The sequence below is a fragment of the Pelecanus crispus genome, chromosome 1 (genome assembly GCF_030463565.1).
Source record: "Pelecanus crispus isolate bPelCri1 chromosome 1, bPelCri1.pri, whole genome shotgun sequence".
In the NCBI taxonomy this organism is placed as follows: Eukaryota; Metazoa; Chordata; class Aves; order Pelecaniformes; family Pelecanidae; genus Pelecanus; species Pelecanus crispus.
Window position 1 is genome coordinate 6,956,045 of NC_134643.1, and position 20,714 is coordinate 6,976,758.

Sequence of the window (20,714 nt, forward strand, 5' to 3'; positions counted from 1 at the left end):
AAAAACACTAGGGTGAGTTATACATGTGTTGAAAGTCACTGGAGAAAATCACTTTCTAACTACTGACAGTTTAGTAGCAAACTAATGAGGTAGGTAGATTTTTCTAGTATGTTATATTGAGGAGTACTTAGAAAAGATTCAGAAAAGGAAACTTTTGGATTTTTTTTTTAAGCTTCCCTGTAATACAACTTGAAAAAAAACCCCTCTGTTGATTTTGTTGTTGTCCAGCAGTCTGATCAGAGCTGAGGTCTGCTCTAGAGAAGGGCTGGGCACTTTTCCAACTCCCTTTCCTGCCCCAAAAACCTGGCTGGACAAAGATGACTCCTCTCTGAAGAACTGAGAAGTATTTCCCAGACAACACTCATGTTTTCCTTTACTAAGGCAGAATTTAGAAGAGGTAGGAGGAATGGATGTGTTCTGAGGAGAGGAGGGGAAAAAGAGCAAAAAAACCTCTGCCCCCAACCCCACACCCCTGCTGTATTTTCCATTTAAATGGCAAAGTCAGCTTGTCTTCTGCCCTGTGTGCAGCTATTCAGTTGAGCTAGAGTTTAATAAGATTATTTATCCCAATAACATTTGAGAGCTTTCCCACAATTCCCATAGTTTTGCCTGCCCACCTACTTTACCTTCAAGCCTTGGGATGGATAAAGATTTTCTTCTTTGTTTGCTTGTATGTTTAAAATTTTGCCCTTCTCTTCCACTAAACCAAGCCTGATCTTGATTTTCAGCTTCATTATTTTATCTATAGCCTCTCTAATGCTCGGCGAATACCAGAACCCTGTTTTCCAAGACTCCGTACAGGAGGATTGACTCTACCTGAAAGAGTTACAAAGTCAAGCAAGGGACTAAAATTCCCAAGGCCAAATAGTGGGGTGAGAAGAGATAGGAACAACCTCTAGCACCTCTTAGTTCTCCAGCCGGAGGCAATACCACCTAATAAATAGGCACATTTTATCCACCTGCAAAAATTTCCCTGCACTTCTCTGGGGTGGGATCGCCCCACTCCTGCCCTAGTCCTTCTGGCTTCTGATAGGTTGCCAAAATGAAACCTGAAGTGCTGGAATAGCCAAACTCCTTCACCTTCCCCTGGCCACTGGTGGAAGTCCACCCTGCCCAAGTGAAACGCTTGATTCATTGAAATAAAGCATGATGGTCTGCGTTTTCCTGTGTGCTGCAGAAATCAGCTTTGTCACCTCTTTGACCTCCAGTTCACCAAAACCTTTCCGTGTGTGGAAAGTAAAAAGTTGGCTACAGTCCTTCGCAGATGACTCACAGCTTCTCCGTGCTTTCTGCAAGGTTGGTAAGTGCAGAAGCAGGTCAAGGCCACACCACGCTGAAGTGCTCACGGTTGTCACCCCAGCAGTATCATGATGACCCATCGTGTAGAGGTGGACCGGCCGCCCTAATCTGAGCATGTACGATACCCGAGAGCTCTCGTAGCGTGTGCCGTGTTTGTGTATGCGCTATTAGTGTTTCCACTGAGGTCTGCATCTTTCTAACAGCTCACTGCAGCTGTATTTGCGCATTATAAAATAGCATGCTTTAAAGTGCCTTGTGAAGCAGATCCTTCCAGCCTCACGTTGTAAGGAAACAAGAGTCACACCATGCAAAAGTGTGTCTGCGCGTGTCAGCAAAGTGCTTTCTCAGCCTGATAGCTGAGTGCAAAAATTTCAAGAGGAATCAGGCAATTAAATTTCGAACCCACAGCTCTTCTGTCTGTTAGGAATTCATCATTTCACATAGATGCAACATTTTGTTGTGTGTCTCGTATCTTCTGTATACACAATTTCATTTTAATTTTTTAATATTGTCTTTCCCTGTTGTTGGGATTTTTTTTCTTTCTTTTTCTGGACAGGTTATACATATGCTAATAGAAATATGCCTATTATTTGAAGCATAGTTCTGCTTGTCAATGAAGCTTCATTAACACCGTTATCACTGCCTGACATTTATCTTATAATTTTCCAGAGTTGACTGTTACATCTCCATGGAAACCCAAATTGCAATTGAAACAAGTGAGATAATAAAGGCATCCATAGAGGATTGACAGTATGCAAGCCCACAGTGTTTGCAGGCTACATTTGTTTATAGTTCCTTAGATAAATCCATTGCAGTGGAGATTTTTATTACCTGTCTCCTATCTTTCTATGACTGCTGCTTATTGCGAGGTTTAGAACAACACTTTTTTTATTTTGCTTTTTAATTAGAGCAATAAATTTTATTGGACTCAGCAAGGGAGGCATTGAAGATGTAAATTCTAGTGTGATTTTTCTAGGATGACATATGAAGTTATTTTTATATATGATTTTGGCACTATATAGACTGATGCATTCTTAGGTTGGTTTGGGGGGTTTTTTGAAGCAGCCAAAACTTACGATCGTGGACTCTTTTGATTTGCTGACTCTTTCAGTATGCAAGAAGGATCTTTTTTTTTCTACACCTAAGGACTTGAGCTCTCTAAGTTCGTGACTCTAAATCAATTTAGATGGTGCCTCAAAGCATAGAGTCATGAAACTGGAGTGGGTCCAGAGTGAATTAATCTGAAATTAATTTGATTTTGAAAGGCTCCATCTGGCTGTGTTTGGAAAAGGCATTTAGACAGATATATAAACAAATGATCATCTGTATTCTATATGCCAGATGTGGTGTCAAAAAAATGAAGAAATGGTTTAAAAAAAATCAGCTGAGGGGGATTTTGCTATAACGATGCTCAACTTGTTAAAATTACAATTGCATCACACTTTGGACAATAATCTTTTCTTATATTCAGATTTGTAAAAGGGGGGAGCATGGGTGAACTTGATAGGATATTTTGTTTTAAGTAAGAAAATTGAATGTCACAGCTTGCTTTAATTGTCTATTTGAGATCTCACATAAATAAGCACAGCTAAATGAAATTGGCTGTGCCCTTAATATGAGCAGCACTGTGATCTTCCATTCCCTTTTTAAGGAAGCTGTTTAGGTAAAGCAGCCATGTCAGGCACGAGCCGTTGGCCTCCCTCTCTTTGGACATATGCTTTTGGGCCCTATGAAAATAGCTCCCTGCGCTTTGTGGAGCTCAGCTGGGAGCAAGTCGGAGCATGTGTGTACACACGTGGGTACCAGTCTTGAAATACGTTGGACTGTAAATTACTTCTTGCAATAATCACTTGACTTTAGCACACAGAAATAGAGGTGTTTCAAAACAAACGTTTGGAGGACACCTTTCCCATGCCCTCCAGCCCCCCAACCCCTCCTCGAGGACACAGTTTGCCATAAACTAGGTAAGTCTTTGCAAACCTCATAAGAACTTGTAGATCCAAGCCTGGATGTAAAACTTCCTGAAATAGTCACGTCATTCATTATCAAGTAAAAAAAAAAAATTTTTTTTTAAGCCTTCAGTACTACCTTTGAAGTTTTTTGGGGGGGCAAAGGAAGAAGGGAATTGGGTAACAACTTTGTAAATCGGAGCAATAAGTGTTTGGAATGTGGAGAGAGAGGCTGAGGTTGTTGACAAGAAAACAGATGGTCCTACATGTCCTGAATTTTAAAAGCCTGGTACTATTCTAATTTGGTTGTTGACATGTCACAAATATGTAAGCATTTGGGTGTAATCAAATACTTTTTTTTCTTAAGTAATACCGATAAATGTTTCCTGCCACACAGAAAGAAGTATGCTTCATTACAAATATCTGTAATCAGTAAAGCAAGGCATTAATAATCCACACCATTAATACTGAGTAGTCAGCTACTTCAGACTCAACTTCACGTGAAAAATTATATCAATCGGTGCCCCAAAACTAATATAGTTGTGGAAGCACGTGAGTGCTCTCTTGTGTTACTGTCCAGCTTACAGTAACACAGAGAGAACCCCTTTCCTATTTGAGTCCCTTTTAGATATAGCACAGTTATTTATGCAAAAGGACAGCCTCTTCCCCAAAGAGATTACAAAGGAAAAAGTTGGGAGGAGCAGAAGAGTGGAACAGTAAATTGCAGTCATTGTGACAGTCATAGTTGTGGTGATCTGCCAGGATTGTCTTCCTGCCATAACAGATATTAGTTGAGAGATAGAAAAATTATAAATTAGAAGCTTTTGTTAATGCTAGGCTCTCCAGGTCAAGACCAGATGTGCAGATGCCCATCTAGGAGTTGGCCAACAGAAAACAGATATATAAAATTCATGACTAGGTGATTATCAGACATGTCTTAACTCTGGTTGGTACTTCTCTCCTGCTGTAGAGTTAGAAATGCACCTACCTTACACCTGATGAAGACAGACCCAATCTTGTTTGAGGGTTTAATGTACAGAGCAAATTCTGCCCAGAAAGCAAAAATGACTTATTGGGTGATTGCCTAAGCTGAGCTTTATGTTGCAGAACACTATTGCTTGGCAGACCTCATCTAGCCTTGAACTAATTGGTTCCCAAAGCCTACAGGACAGCCTGGAAGAACAAGACTGGGGGTTAATACATAGCCTCTTAGTTTGGATATCCAAGTACTTATTTTAGTCATTCTTGTCATGTATCCCTAGAAACTTGTGATCCTCATCCATATTTGAACAAGAGGGTAAACAAACTCAAGACAGGAAGGGTTGGGGTGGGGTGGGTTTGGTTTTCTTCAGCCATTAAAAGATAGGTGTCTGTCACTGACTGTTGAGCTTCTGCTAGTTTCAGTATAGTAAAATCTATAGGCCAGTGTAGGCAAATCCTTAAAAATACTGAAAATAGACCATTTTGAGTTTTATCAGCATAAACAAAAAGATGGTACCCAGTTCAGACCTGTACAGATGGTATATTTAATTGTTTGCTCTCACTATTGGATGAATTAGCAATGATATTTAATTGGTTTCCAAAATAGAGGACTTCCAGAAAACCAAACCTCTTCCACTCTCAGTTTGCCTTCACTTCTGCACTTGTTCATTCTCTTGTTTACATATATTTTAACTTATATGAGTTACTCCACTTGTGTCTGTATACAGCACATACACATCACTGAGCACTACTGTGTGTTCTAAAAAATAATTTGCTTGACGAAAAATAGGTACCTACACCAGCAGTAAGAGTTGAGACAGTCTGAGACACATTGGACATTATTTTTTTTCAATGTATATGAATGTAAGGGGTTTTTTTGAAGGTGTGATGTAGCAGACGTACAAAGCTTTTGCAAAGTTACTGTTGCTTGACTCTACAGTTCTAGGAGGCATTACCAAAAGCAGGACATTAAAATAACATCATTTTGTAGTTTTAAACATGCAAACAAAGGGTATCCAGGGTTTAGGTTGAAACCCCAGCCTTAAATCAAACAGGTTTGGAATGGAGGTGGTGCAGCAACACAGAGGCTGAGCACCTGAAGAGCCACCAGCCTCTAGAGGAGAATGTTCAGCAGTGAGCAGTGGGGAGGTTGCAGCCAAGCAGGGACAGACCCGCTCTCATTTGCTTTGGTGAGCAGAACTCTGAGGGCTAATTTTATGAAGTCAAGAAGCCTTAGCACAAAAGAGTGTGTGTGCTCCAATGTGCACCACAAGCTGAAAAGGTAACTGCATTTTAACATAGCTCTTATTATGATTTTCTTTTGTATCGAGATATCTCTAAAAAACAATGTGTTTTATCTCAGGTATGCTCAGCTCTCTCGTGATGTATCTCTAGTATGTATTTTGTTCAGTACTTTTCCCAATTCATATTGCCCTTAGTATCATGCAGTCTGACCTACCTGCTTGAAAGGCAACTTCCCTCTGCTTCTCCTTCTCCCAGCCCAAATTTATTCCCCATCAAAACATTTTTCAAGGTAGGAAGAGTTTTTTTTTCCCCAGATTTTGAAATCTTTTTTCCTCTGTGACAAGATGCTACCTTCTTACCTTACCTAAAATTTGCATTTAAGGCATTAAGGTGATCACATGTACTAAATTTGGAATTAATCAGAAGACAAGTATCTCCTATAGTAACAATGGTTTGCCATGATTTGTATGATCTAATATATGGAGAGTTAGCAAAGCTGAGCTACAGCTAATCACTGATTTCACCAGAAAAATAACTGTAAAATTTAAATTATCAGGGCAGTAAAAAGGACTCCATTGTCTTAAACTTTATGCTTTTACAGCTAATTTCTGCCAATGTAGAGGCAAAACAAGAAGAAAATCTTTGCATTTACCGTTCAGCACTTACACGAGCACTTGAATATTATTATCTACTGAGAAGAATAAAGCCTGAGCATTGGATGTCAGGTATTAAAAGCCATCAGAATTGTTCATGTAGTTAATGTGCGTGTGTGAGTGCAAGTGCAGTTGCTCTCTGCTGGATGGATGAAGAATTGCTCAGCTCTTTGTTAAAGGCTTTATGGGTCTGTAGGATGGAGTAAGGGAGAATGTTTGGCGAGCTCCGAGTTTTGGTATCCCTCCGGCAATTGCAGTAGGCCTTCAAGTGTAGCAGAATGGCAGCTTTGCAAGCCTTATAGCTGCTCAGTTGTCGTCCCTGCCAGTGGATGCAGGGAAGCCACGACAGAATTATTTTATAGACATTACTGCATGCATAGGACCAACCGTCCTGCCGTATGCTGCTTTGTTCATTGGGCATGATGTCAGGTTCATTTAGCAACTGCTGCTATGGATATACGTTACTTAATAATAATTATTAGTATTATTAGCGTTTAATAGCTCTGCCAAAAACCGTACAAGACACTACAGCAGAAGCAGTTAATGATTTTTGAAACATCATCTTTCCTTTGAGCTGCGTTTGAGCAACTGTGCCGTGAAAATGCTGATGGGCCAGAAAGTTTCTGGAGATGACCTTTTTCCCCCCAAAACACAGAGACCTGGTCATTTACGGCTTAAAAATACGGAATGGCTTCTTTTTTTGTTTGTCAGAGGTTCTGGCCCTTATTTTGCTGGCCAAAATCCAGTTTCAGTAATTACATTGTGAGTCTATAAATCGCAACCCCCTGCCGTTTTCAATTGGGTAGGGTATTGTTCTAGCCTTACTGGCTGAAATTGTTGTGCGATAATGCTCCATGTCATTAAACAGCTGCCGTCTGTCACCTTACGATGAAGTCATTCCTCTATAAACAATGAGTTTATAGAGCCCTTTTGGGTCCTTCCAGATAAAATTTGCTCGTAAACCAGCAATTATGATCTTTCGAGTACGGTAAGGTGATGCTTGTTTGTCTCTCTTGACAGCAGTTGGAGTCCTTCAAACGGGTGTTGTCCCTTTTGTCAGCTTGTGTGATATCCTGGCAGCGACTCCACAGCTCGGATGTAAATATTTATTACTGTAAACCCCTGATGCCTGTAAATGCCTCTGCGCTGGGGTGGATTTAGTAGTCTTTACATTTGGAACCCGTTCGTTATCATGTTGTTCTTGTTACGCTGGCTCTTAGAGGGAGTTCAGTGTTCTCCTACAGATGTCTTATACCATAGAACATGAAAAAGGAAAATCCCCAGCAAAATGGTAAAACCACTAAAATAGGGTGAGGGTTGAGACATGAATTCACCAAAACAGAACCATGAGAAGGGTTCTGGGCAGGGTTAAAAATGGATTTGAAAACCAGATCTCGTGTAAACCCGTTTGGTCCCTGTTAACAGATGTTTCTCAGCACCTGGCTTGACACCTAGCTCATTAATGGAAATGAACGTGGATTAACGCCAAAGCTCTTAACAGTGATGAATTTAAGAGTCCCTTTTGATCCAGACCTTGTTTCTGAAGTCTGCCTCTCTCTCCTTAGCGGTCAGTTCACTTTTAGCAGTCTTGCTGTAATTACAGATATGAATGGGAGAGACAGAGAAGGCGTCTACTAGGTTTTTCCAGTGCTCCTGCTTAAGCAGCAGCGATATTAAAACAATCTCTAGCTCCTCAAAGAGTGGCCCTGTCAACTTGCTGAAATGATGGGATGGTAGTTAGGTTATTAGAAGGAAAATTGGCACAAATTGAGAGAGAGGATGCTCTGGCAGCAACCACAAGCAGCCAGCGACTCAGTGGCTTAATCTCTGCCCTCAGGCTGCTCTCTACAATATAGATGACACCTTGTCAGTGGAGATGATGTGCTGGGTCACCCCTGAGTCCAATGGGCTAAATTGGCCATGGAGGGAAGGATTGCTGCGGTGTAGAGACAGCAAGCCACATAATCTAATTTTTTTTTTTTTTTTTTTAAAGCATATGTCATCATTTGGGTACTGACAGTAATTGTCAAGGGATCCCATTCTCATTAGTGTCCCCTAGACACAGCTATCTCTGTATGCTCCTGCTTTCAAGAAATAGTCCTAATCTTTTGTAAGGATTGCTTTGCCTCCTCTTGGAAACTTTCACGCATGGCTTTCTCTTTTGCCTTGTTATTTCTTGGGTACAGCAGGAAGGGAAGATGGGGGAAAGAAGGAGCCAATTCTTCTGAGAGCCATCGTGTTGGCAAAGAGAGGTAACAAAAAACCCTGCAGCTGTTGGTGACTAAGAGGTCTTGGTGCAGAGCAGTCCATGTCCACTGGGTGTCCTTGGTGCATGTCCACTGGGTGAAGATGAAGGTTGGGAGAGGATAAGGGAGTTCATCTTTAGGAGAGATTATTTGCAAGGGATCAAGAATATTTGGCTGGATTTTTTATTGACCCAACAAGCTCAGTGACAACGGAACCATCAGGCAGGTGTGCTGTCTGGTTGTGTTCCTCAGTGGAACCTTCAAGTACACTGCAGGGATTGGATCCATAGAATCTGTAAAATCGGGGTTTTTTTTTCTATTGTTACCTCTCTTTTGTTTTATTTGCTTGTTCAGTTTGTCTGCATTGGCTGTAGTCCTATGGCTACTGCCAGAGCTCGGTGAGGATGCTACTCTAAGTGCCATTGCTGTGACAGTGCTCATGCACTCCTCAAAACCCCGACAGTGACAGTGAGATCCCTTCTCTGAGGTGCTCGAGAGCCTTAGTTTTCACTGAAGTCAAAGGAAATGAAATTTAGAAAGGAGCCCAGCTGTGCTTGCAGAAATGAGTGCCCTCTGCAGACTGAACTTGCCTATCAACCCCCCAACATGTTGGCAGCGCAGTGAAACCTCTACCTTGTGGTAGAAAAGGATTATAAAGAAAAGTCTGTTACGCTTGGTTTTTTCCTAAATCTGCAGGAGTTAGTGGATTGGGAGAGCCGTCAGTGGATGGTGGAATTTAGTCCAGCATACGGTGGCCTACACCTGGCGTCAGAGTCTTTAACCGTCTTTATCCAATAAAGCATATAAGGGGTATGAGCAATGTAATTTGACTTCAGTTCCACCAAAGTAAAGAAAGGGCTTAAGCATTTTGTGGAATTAGAAGAGATCTTGGCCTGTGCTTAAACCTTTAGCTCAAAGCAGTAACTTGATGCTAATGGGGTAATTAACCTGAGAAAACAGTTAGAAGAGTTTGGTTTTGTGGTTTCCTAAAAATTGGCTTGTTAGCAATGGAAATTGTGGTGCTCTTGGTGGTAAAGGTGGTTTGGGTAAAGGAAAAAGCGAAGGAATAAACTTGTTATTCTTTGTTAAGTATGATCTTTGCTGCAATTTTGGGCTAAAGTAGCAATTGTGTATGGATTTCTTAAAGAAGGGATCCAACAGAGAGAATAGATGAAGGGCATAATTTAAAAATGAACACAATTAATTTTTTAATGTAAACAATATAGAGAATAGATGAAGCAAAAAGTGAAGCCGATTTCTGAAAGAAAATAGTTGACTGAGTCCAGGGCAAAGCTGGGCACTGCACAGCTAAGCTTCTACCTTTTTCTGTCTTCGCAAGTCCAAAACAGTATGTGAGCATTTTGCTTAATTAAGTGATGGGTCAGGGATTTTTTCCACCCCCCTACTAGGGAGGCTATTTAATGGACTGGGGTTTACATAAAGGAAGAGGAATTAGAAAGAAAAAATGGACTGATTTTCTAGAGGTATAAATGTCATGTAGGACCCTACTGCTCCATGAAAGTCTTGAGAGTTGTTCCCATGGAGTAGCATGCAAGTGAGTAAGTCGGAGGTTTTCTGTTTCTTGGAGATTTTGCGGGGGGTGGTTCTTTGGTTGGTTTGGCTTAAGTGTCAGGTATGTGTGGAAAATACAGTTTTTACCTGTAGAACATCTTCAAAATGAAGAGCATGTGTAAGACCAGAAAGGGTATTTGTGCATGAAACGTGATATAAAATGTTGGACCAAATCTTTCAGTCTCTTATTCAGGCAAGACTGCCGCTAGAATCAGTAGAAATTTTGTCTAATAAATGAGTGTGATAAATCCCATTGTCTGCTGATCCATGTTGAAGACACTTCACAAGTGATGATCAGACTTCTTGTTGTTGGTTTAAAATGTGCGCTTAATGTATCTCTCTCCTTCCTGCAGTAAGCAGGGAAAAGTGCGGAAGTTAATATGGGCATATTGATGTGTTCAGATGAATTATGCTTTCAAGGAGATGAAACACATGAAACTAAATAAATTTGTCTTTGCACAGGTTATAGCTGTGAGACAGGGGAATTACACAAGATTGTTTTTTTTTCTTGCCATTCTTAGATTTTTTTTTTTTTTTCACATGTGAAATATGATTTTGGTCCTCCTGTGGGCATTCTGTCCTAAGCAATCATCAAATGGAGAAATTGTAATTAAAGCCAAGTTTTTCAAAAGTGGCAGGTGGTTCTGAAATGCCTGAATTCTGCGATGATCGCTGAACACAGGCCATTTCCCCCCTTTCCCCGGTGGAAAGATGGGGGGAATGCTCTAAATGTCACGTCTCATTAGTGTTCTTTCTTGAAACTGAAGCATTCAAAAATTATCATCACTTATGGAATCTCTAGCCAAGTAATTAGTTGAAATGATTGTCCTTAATTATCAATAATGGCATGAGGGGTTTTTTGTATTTTTACTTTTGTTCAGTATTTAAAATGATGTGTGTTCCTTATAAGACTACAACTCTTCCTAAATCACGATACGTCATTTGTGTCTAAGAGCAGGTTATTTTTTGTTCTTTTCCCCTGCAAAAGTGTGTGGTTGTTTTAAACTTAGATGTACATCTGGAGATCAGATAGGGTAATAATTTATAGGGTGTGAAAAATTTCAAAAATCTAATGTCCTTTTGCAGGGAGAAAAACTTTTTGAAGCAGCATTTTAATTTTTGCAGCAAAGTAGGCAATTTTGCCACTGCCTTCTCTTTTGGAATCGTGTGGGGTTTTTATACCAGGGTGCAATAAACAATGTGCTTTAAACTGAAGCTCTCCAGACTGCTTTTCCTTTTTAAAGAGCGTAGGCAACTAATCGGCAGCAACCAGCCGCATAGCTGGAGTGTTTTCCATTCTAGGCAATATCATACTAATTTGATGCACACATGGATGCTTCACACAATCTGCAAATTCATCGCTGGCATCTTGCATTAGTCATCTGACAGATTGCCAAATGTTTCATATTCCTTTCATGTGACTTTATTACAAAACACACACACACACACGCACACACGCACTGCCTTATTTCTGCCAGTAGCCAGTTTAGTGAGAATTCACTGCAGTTCTGTTTACAACAGCCACGGAGGGAAATATGCGCTTATTTGCAACTATCCTTTGCTTTAAAATGCAAAAGTCCCCGTTTGCGTTGTGCCACTCTCTTCTTATATAATGACATTAAGCAGCAGCCTGCAGAGAAAACCAGACTCAATGAAAAATGTAATCACATTGGTTTTTGTTCATTATACTTATGCTATTAATTAAATACTGACTTTTTTTTCTGCTTTGTGCCAGTTGACATCATCTTCTGCATCTAGCGCACATGAAGACTGCGTAGTCTCCTAATTCGCCTTCTCTTTTTAATCTCCTTTTCCACTTTCTAGTAACGGCACAGCTAACAAGATGAATGGAGCTTTGGATCATTCAGACCAACCAGACCCAGATGCCATTAAGATGTTTGTTGGACAGATTCCCCGTTCATGGTCGGAAAAAGAGTTAAAAGAACTTTTTGAGCCTTATGGAGCTGTCTACCAGATTAATGTTCTCCGAGACAGAAGTCAGAACCCTCCCCAAAGTAAAGGTACAGTAGTTGTGCTCTCTTTGCTTTCAGTTTGGTTTTTTTTCTGATGATCTTGCTTGCCTTCAGGGTTTCTGAAGAGGTTTGCATCTGGGCTGTGTGTTTAGAAGCACACTGTGTTGAGCTATGCAGCAGTCTTAAGAGGAGAGGACTCCTGAATACCTATTGATTACTGTCTTCCTCCTCTTCTTAAATCGCAGTTTAAATGTCTGTTATCTGTAAGTGCGCATTCCAACTGTGCAAAAAATAACAAAATATTGGCATCCTTGTTTAAAGTATTATTGCCAAGAGACACGGAAACCGGAGCGGTCACTTTCCCGGGATTAGATCATGAAAAATATAATTTTCTACTTCCTTTCGTTTCCTCTCTTTGCACCCCAGGTGGGAATAACTTTCAGGATACAGGAGGAGAGAAGGGATAGTGGTGGGCTCTTGCTACGTCATTGCTCCAGAGACAGTAAAAATTAAAAAATAGAGTCGCCCTGCCCTTTTTCCTAAATCTGATTTCTTTTCTGTAGTCATGTTAAAGGATTGATCTTTGGCACTGGTATTTTTAAAAAAGAAAGGGTTGGTTTTCCTTCCTGCGTTTTTTTTCCATACACATGTAAAGTATTTGTCCTCAGCTATATTGCCTTCTTTGACTGTATATCTATGCACATTTAGACGTGAGATTCTGTGTATTATAGCTATGTAGGTATAACATATGCTTGCATGTAAACTGAAAGTGAATATTTTGTTTCACAGAATGCATTTTTCTCCCTAAATAGCTGTATACTTTCATTTACACTTTGAGTTCTTTAGGTTTGGAATATGAAAGTGTTGCTAGCATTACAAATAATTAGTGCAGCTCAGAGGCGTAACTAGATATGCATGTGTGCCTGGCTCTAAGGTTACTAGGTAGTTACTCATTCTTACTGCACTCCTGCCACTGCTTCTAAAAAGCTTTAAAGCACACATGCTACAGAGAATATCATAAAATGATTTGGTGGGCTAGCAGCTAACTACCAGTGCAAAACGGCACTCACTTGAGATTTCCAGTTCAGTGAGAGGTGACTGCTGTTGTGTGAGGCACACAGCACAACTTGGGGTGCTCCTGTGCTTTTGTGCAAAGCACTGCCAAGGCTCAGCATTTCCTCCTTGCCCTGGTATGGGGCAGAGGATTCTCTCGGTGGCCTCTTCTTTGCTGCCCTGATTTAAGCAGTCTTGTGCTTTGGGTGATACTAGTTCATTTTGGGTTGCTTGCACTTCTGGTTAAAAGACTCTGTGCATTGGTGTCACACCGATGTCAGGAAGTGGGTTCATCTCACCATACCTTGCTGCTAATCAAGTCCCCATACTAGACTGCTCTTTCCTTTCAGAAGCAGAAGTTATTTCTGGCTGGAGAATTCAGTGTAGTTCTGCTTCCAGCTCCCTCCATTTCCCAGGATTGATGTATTGTAGCATGTAGACCCCTACTCTGTTAGCACAGAGCCCTCACCAAGTGTCTTTTTCTTGTAATGCTGGATAGAAGACAGCATTAAGAGGTCAAGCAACTGGATTTTCTGCAGTCCAGGCTGCTATGGATGAGCAAACTCCTACTTAGTTTAAACCACTAAAATGCTGAACTTTGAGACTCGTCCATTTAGAAAGAGCTGATTCCCAGGCCACAGAAATGCCTTCCCACTAAGCAGTAAATGAAGTGAGAATGATATTGTGGTTAGACAGAAGAAAGCCATTGATTCCCCTTTCTGTAGTGTTTTCCATTATAGTGTACCTGTCTGTCAGGCAGCTGGAAGGCATAAGGCTTATGCACAGGTCATGCAAATCGTTGTAGACTAATTATGAAGGCTTGTAGTCCTCATACTCAATATTCTTTTTGAAAGGTGGTTGGTTTGGTTTTTTGGTTTGGGGTTTTTTTGGGGTGGTGAGGTTTTTTGGGGGGTGTTTTGGTTTGTTTTTTTTTTTTTTGCTTGGACCCTTTTCAGCCATGCAGAGATGATGCTTTTGTGTCACTTCAGGCATTATATGCTTTAATGAGTAAATGAAATTAATCCTCAAGACAGAATAACCTTCAGACTTATATTTCCCTGACACAGCAGCAAGCTCCTCTGGTGGTCAGCTTTTCCCTTGGAAGCTTTGGAGGAGTATCTCCATGCTGGCTCTAAACCTTCCTCCTGGCTGAGTCTGCCAGCAAGGTTGCTAGATATAGAAACCTCTTGAGTTTCTTGTGGCTATCTCTTGACTAGGAGCGATCCTTGTTTGCTTAATCCTGTAGCAAAAAGGATCCTGTATGGGAGATTAAGAACGTTAGAAACAAACAAACAAATTGCCGTGAAAAATGTCTGATAGTCTTGTTGTCATCATCATGCATGAGAAATACTTCACCTGTGCTATCTAATCAGCATTTAATAACAAAGCTGAGTTTTGACTTTTTGTTTGGAGGTGTGGTCAAATTCCATGCTCTCCTTCTGTGTAAACACCCCCACAAAACAACCATGTTTATTTTATTTGAGCTGGGTGGATTGGGGTAGTGCCAGGCATTTTCCTGCCCCTCTGCATCACCTCCAGTTGTGCAGAGCAGTGCATCAAGGGGACCTTGTGGTTGGGTGATGCTGGAAAATATCCATTTTTCATTTCATTGCATGGTCGTGGCTGTGTGTCTTGCAGGACATTCACAGGCTGGCATCACCCAGAAGTTTTCTCTGAATATTCTACAAGCCATGAATTGCAACGACAAAAATGCAAGTTAGTGTTACTACACCATGAGGGGGATGGTGGTTTGGTTTTGTTCTTTGAAGAAAGGCATTTTGATTTTTGAAAGATTTCTGCCTTACCAGACAAGGGCTGTGTATTTCTGTTAGCTTGGCCAAAGGGACTTCTCCAATTTGGACACAATTTTTCTCTGATGAGCTGTTTATGAAGCTGCAATCTGAGTCTCTCCCAATTCTGTCAAAAATAACCATAGGCTGATTCTCTCTCCTGCTGTTATTAAGACTGTCTTTCATACCCTCCAACGACAGACGGCCTAGTTCGTGTCTTCCCTCCTTTTTTGTATTGCTTGCCAGCTCTGCAAAGCTGAAGCTGGAGGAAGAGGAGGAAGATAGGTAGAAAGCCAAGTTTTACTCACTTTGGAAAAGTAGAAGAAAGCCATCCTACTTCCACAGATAAATTGCTGCTAGTGCGAATGTTGAAGCTTGGCTTTATTAATTGGGAGCCACAGGAATGGCTGCATTTCGATGGGTGGTGGTTGGAACGTCCTCTGTCGGTATGATCCTCGTTGTGCTTTCCAGAGTTTGCGGTTCGCCGTTTCTTTTTTGATGTGTGAAAGAGCTCAGCAAAGTAATTTGACTTCGTGTTTATCCCCTGTTGTTTTGTAAGGCTTTTTCCTCTTTCTGCAACAGGAGAAATCCGGGGGATTAGGTAAACTAAATTAAAAAAAAAAAAAAGAAAAGAAAAAAAAAGCAGGAAATCCTGTAACACTGAAATAAATGGCACTTTCAGCTTCTGGGGGCTAAGGGGATTCAAAGTCTAAGCAGATCAGCCCTCTCTGTTCCCAGTCCAGCTTGCTCCCTTTATATAATTTATTCTGGGTGGATAGATGACTTTTTTTCAGAGTAGTTGTTAAAGAGACCTTCTCTAATACCTCAAATACAGCACGCTCTATGCGAAGGCAGTATACTCTGCCACTGGGAACTCTCTTTTTTCCCGCTGTTCTCCTAAGCCTGAAAGGTTTCCTTGGCTGCTTTTGTTTGGGAGTCCGAGTGCTGAAGCAAGCAGGTGGCGCAGGACTACTTTTGCCCTTTGAAATGCAGCAGAAGAGTCTTGGGCCAGATCCACAATGTCCTTTTGCTACCTTGCCCCTGGTTCAATACCTGTTAATTCTTGTAGTGATCAAGGTCCCCTAAACCAGCTTTGTGAGCCTGCGCCTGCTCGTGCCACTGTAGGAATGGCATTGCAGAAAGTGGGGGAGAGGCACCTGTGTAACAACTAACTCTTGTGTTGCCTTGTAGCCTTTTAGAGACCCTTCATCAGATTAGAAGGAGGCTGCTGAGTGAACAAGGATGTACTGCAGTTAAAGGCCAGTGTTTATTATTATCCTATTTAACCGGATAATTTAAGTCTACTGAGAAGCAAGGATAGGAATCTGATAATGAGGCATTTATCTGCTGCATACAGGAGAGACCGGATGGGCAAGGCATATAGGAGGTGGAAGTTATGTGGCTTGTTTGGGTAGCATTTCAGCTACAGTTTAGCCCTTCAAAAATACTCATGTGCAGGCAGGAGGAACAGTTCCTCCACTCCAGCAGATCTCTGCTCACAGTGCCCCATTTTCGGTGCGGTGGGAGGAGAAGAGGGAACTTGGGCAGTCCTGCACGGGAGCAGCGCTGTGCCGCCGCGCTTGTCACACAAGCCCATGCTGACTGTCCCAATCAGCAGCAAAGACGTTAACCAACTGTTCCTTGCGTGCCCTTGCGTCACTGCTCAGCCGATTGCACGCTCCTGCTCCTTCAAGCAATTTCAATGCATTGTGTTTTGCAAAACTATTTTAGATGCTTTTTAAAAGCTCCCTTCAACCAGCAGTCCAGGAGTCAGGGTTTCTCTACTCATTGTGACTTATTTTGTGTTTTGAACGCTCTCATACGTCCACATGAATGCTGTTTAGCTTTTGAGATCCGATGAGTTGCATCATGAGCACATATACTGTCAAAACTGCAGGACTTGAGACCACAGCCATTATGCTTGTGTGTTTCAGACTAAATTTTAGTGATCACAGCTGAGAGAACTTCTGTTAGAATTGCAGACTTGAAATCTTCCATGCACTGAATGAAAAAGTGCCTTGCATATTCTTTTTTTTAGCAGGTGCTTTGTGGACTATATGAGGTTTCACACGACGAAGACTGGCAAAAGCTAGATGTTGATGTTAGGTACAAGTACAGTGGGAGGGAGAGCAAATGATAAAGTTGAGTTTTCAACTTCCAGTTTGTGACTTTAGGATGTTTAAATTTAAACCTTAAAGAACTTAATTCTATAATTTTATATGGTTTATAAGTAGCATTATAAAATATACTATAGATGTGAGCTGATTTTTATAAAAGCTAATTCTTCTTCAACAAATCTGCTGGAGTTTTTCAAGAGGTTTCTCTGAAAGTGGACAGGTGTGAAATTGTGTATATAATCAAGCTGTATTTCCCAGGGGCATCTCACACAGCGTCACACGGGAGACTAATACATATGGTTGCTGGTGAAGCAGAGAAGGGCCCATTTTCAAATGGAGAGAGGAGCTGGTTAGATGATCGAGGGCAGATTAGAATGGGGAAAGGTTACGGGCCAGGGGAAGAGAGGAGATGATGAGTGGAGAGCAACAAGGACTGTTATTGGAGATCGATACTTTTTCACTCTCTATGTAAATGGCTTTGACAGAATGAACCACCAACTTGTTATCCAACTTTTTGGATCATACAGAAGGGACTGGATAGGGGTGAAGTCACCCGATAACCTAGAGAAAACAATCCAAAATAGAGAGATTCAGCTGGGTAAAACGAACCGTGAGCCAGAAGAGTAAATTTGAGTTTTGAGTGAACACATATGTTGAACGAGTATATTTTTCAAAGATTCGAGAGCAGGAGAAGATTTGAAGAGTGCACATATCATAAAAGGACTGACATGATGTTTTGTATCCGTGTGGTCAAAAAGGCACAGAAAATGCGAAGCTGTATAAATGGAAGCATTGAATATAGCTTTCAAGGAAATACTGTACCACTTGAAGGATTTTTTTGATCATGTTTAAACTACAGTTACCAATATTTAGTACTATTCTATAGAAAAGGGCAGAGGTCCAGAGAAGAGCAGCATGATTTTGTATGAAGTCAGGAAGGGTTAAGCCATGGTAAGAGGTCTAAGAAGGTTAACTTGTAAAGGGCCTCAAGCATTGACTTACAAGAAAGCTAAAAGGGGAAAAGCTGAGGAAGAATACAGGACTGTACCCTGGTTTGGAAAGAAAAAGTTATAAGGGGATACGATTGAAGTTTCTGCAGTATGTTGAAGTGCATACTGAAGGTAGGAATAGATAAGCTCTTTCAATTAATATTAAACCCAGGGACTGCACAGCATAGACTTAAGATTGAGAAACAGCAGGCCAGCAGAAAAAAAAAAAAAAACAACTTCTTAAGTCAAACTTTATTTCTCCACATGCAGAGTAAAGAATGGTCTTCCAGAAGTAGAAGTAAGAAAAGTTCCTGAAGAAACTTTTGTCTTGCTTGCTTCCATTTAGTATTTTGAAATAGCACGTCTGGAGCAGTATATGACATGACTGCTCCCCGTGTCCCAGTACAGTTTCACCCCGTAAGCCGGACAAGGTGCCAGGGCTGTGGTGGACACAGCTGACAGTGCTTTATCTATGTCTGGCGTGAAGGCGGTCTGAGATTTCTGATGACTCCTGATATTTTTGCATTGCTTTGAAGAGGGGGAGCAGATGAGGATGATGTCCCATCGCGTACTTGACTGCAAACCTGTTGCCCACATAAATCAGTCTCACTGTATATTCCCATCATTGACTGTTGCAAGAAAGTCAGTCCCTTTAATACTGAAAATTATCACAGCAAACCCAACCCAGTCAGACGGTGCAGAAGTAGTGGAAGATCTTTGGGAAGATACTGTAACTGGAGTTGGGGGGTTTTGTGATGCAAAACAGGAAGAGTAGGGGATGTTGGGGGGATTGGGTAGAGAGTGGGTTTTGGTTGTGGTATTTAAAGAGGGAGATTGCACGTAAAACCTTCCTTAACCTTGTTTCTGAAGTTCCTATATACAGCATGTGAATGACTGGAGCTGTAGCAGAATTAAGCTTTCTTTTTTAGACATCTTTTCATTCCATGTTTTTACAGTATTTATCACAGTGGGGGCTTGTTCCAGAAGTGAGGACTGTAGGTGTTGCTGTAAGAAATTAATAAAAATAACACATCTCTAAGGGATTAAAGTAGATCGCTTTGGGGCTCATTGGTTGCAGTTTTGTAGCAGCTTAACTATGATTTACAGTTTTCAAAATTAAGCTAAGACTCTATAAGCATGTTACTAATTACATCTACGCTGAAAAAGTGCATAAACTTTAACTACATGAATTGGTTTAGTTAAATTGATTGAAAACCCATATGCAGACCGGCTGTTAGAAGAGTAGGGCTTCGTATTCCAGTTGTGGTTTTCTTAATTGATCTCTAATGTTCACGTCTGATAAACACTTGGGGAAAAGACAAGTTAGGTAAAAGGATGTTTGAGCTTTAATTGAGTCATGAAATAAATCCAAGCACTTTCCAGGTACGTTCAACAACTCCAGGAATACAGACGAAAATATGGGTTCAGTGTTCCTGACAGTTCAGGAAAAACAAGAAAACAAAACAGGAAGGGATATTTCTGTCTGTCTGGTTTTTTTGTTGTTTCTAATTATATTTAAAACCAATTGATGGCTAATGATTGAGAATTAGGGGGCTTAACAGTAGGGCTTTTTTGTCAAGACAATGCTGGAAAAGAATACTTTGCACAATAGTTAAAAAAGGCAGGCAATTCTTTGCTATAATTTTGACTTCTTCAACACACCATCCAGAATTTACCTATAGAATATTTTAGAACAAAAAATCCCAAATGTTCTTAAAATATAAATGGGTGATCTTTTTTTGTAATGCCATCAGTACATCAGAAAAAACATATAGGTGGTTGGTAAAACAGCCTGAACTTTCAAGAAAATTGAAAAAAACAGTTAATCAAATTTCATTGTTGAATCTAAATAATATGCCAAACCTCGGTCTCTCAAATATATAATCTCAAAGGCAAGAATTGTAATGCATGGAAAAATCTAAGTCAAGTCATGCACGCACTTGCACATAGGAATTAATCAATGGATATAATACTCAGACATAAAATCACATGCACATTTAAGTATTTTCAAGATTGGTGCCTACATTTAAAATATATACCTCTGTAATAGTGCCAGATACTGTCAGTTTGAGATTTATGGTATCCAATTTCTTCAGTTGCATATTAAAGCTCACATCAATGAGCTTCGATCTTTTTATGACATTGTTGTGGCACTGAAATTCTTTCCTCTTCCAATTTCCTATTAAATGAATAAACATACAATATTTGTCTGCTTGCCACATAAAAAATGATGTATGCTTTTGTTAAAGAACAATCACTTAAGAGAAGGGTTGTGGGTTTGGGGTTTTTTTTATTATATAGTGTTTCTCATTCTATTCAGTTCTAATGTTTGAATCATTTGCTGATAACATAGGAGGAGGTTTTGCAAAGGATTTGAGTACCAGTCTGAAATCATCACGCACTTTGGCATGGAGCTCAAAGGAAGAAAACGTTTGACAACTGAGCAATGTCAGAAATGAATTGTAATTGCGGAGTAGCCTTATGAGCATGTATTTCAGCTGCACTGCAGCTTCCAAGTCTCTCATTTCCACCACAAGAATGGCGTTTTATTGCTTTCATCTTCTGTTCCTGCCACCCCGCTAAAATCATAGACAAGTGCGCGTGCACACATGTGCACAAATAAATAAAAGCCTAAAATGAAAACCCACAATGTGAGAAGTTTTGCTCACGAATTATAAACAAGGGCCACCAAGGCAGTAAGAATTTCTCTGTCACTGCTGAGATGATATGAGAGACATGCAAATATTACAATGGTGGGTCACAGTAAAAAGCTAAAGACGATGTAAAACATTTTAGCATAAATATGTCATCAGTTTTGCTAGCTCTTGACATGAATTTTAAACCCCA

The 20,714-nt window shown here is 40.5% G+C and overlaps 1 protein-coding gene across 1 annotated transcript in view; it reads left to right on the forward strand.

Annotated features, from left to right (window-relative positions):
* CELF2 (CUGBP Elav-like family member 2) overlaps positions 1-20,714 on the forward strand; it is a 242,289-nt gene that overhangs the window by 102,156 nt on the left and 119,419 nt on the right. The window contains exon 2 of the mRNA XM_075709724.1: positions 11,770-11,966. Coding sequence (XP_075565839.1) covers positions 11,770-11,966 — 197 coding nt within the window. The remainder of the gene's footprint in view (positions 1-11,769; positions 11,967-20,714) is intronic.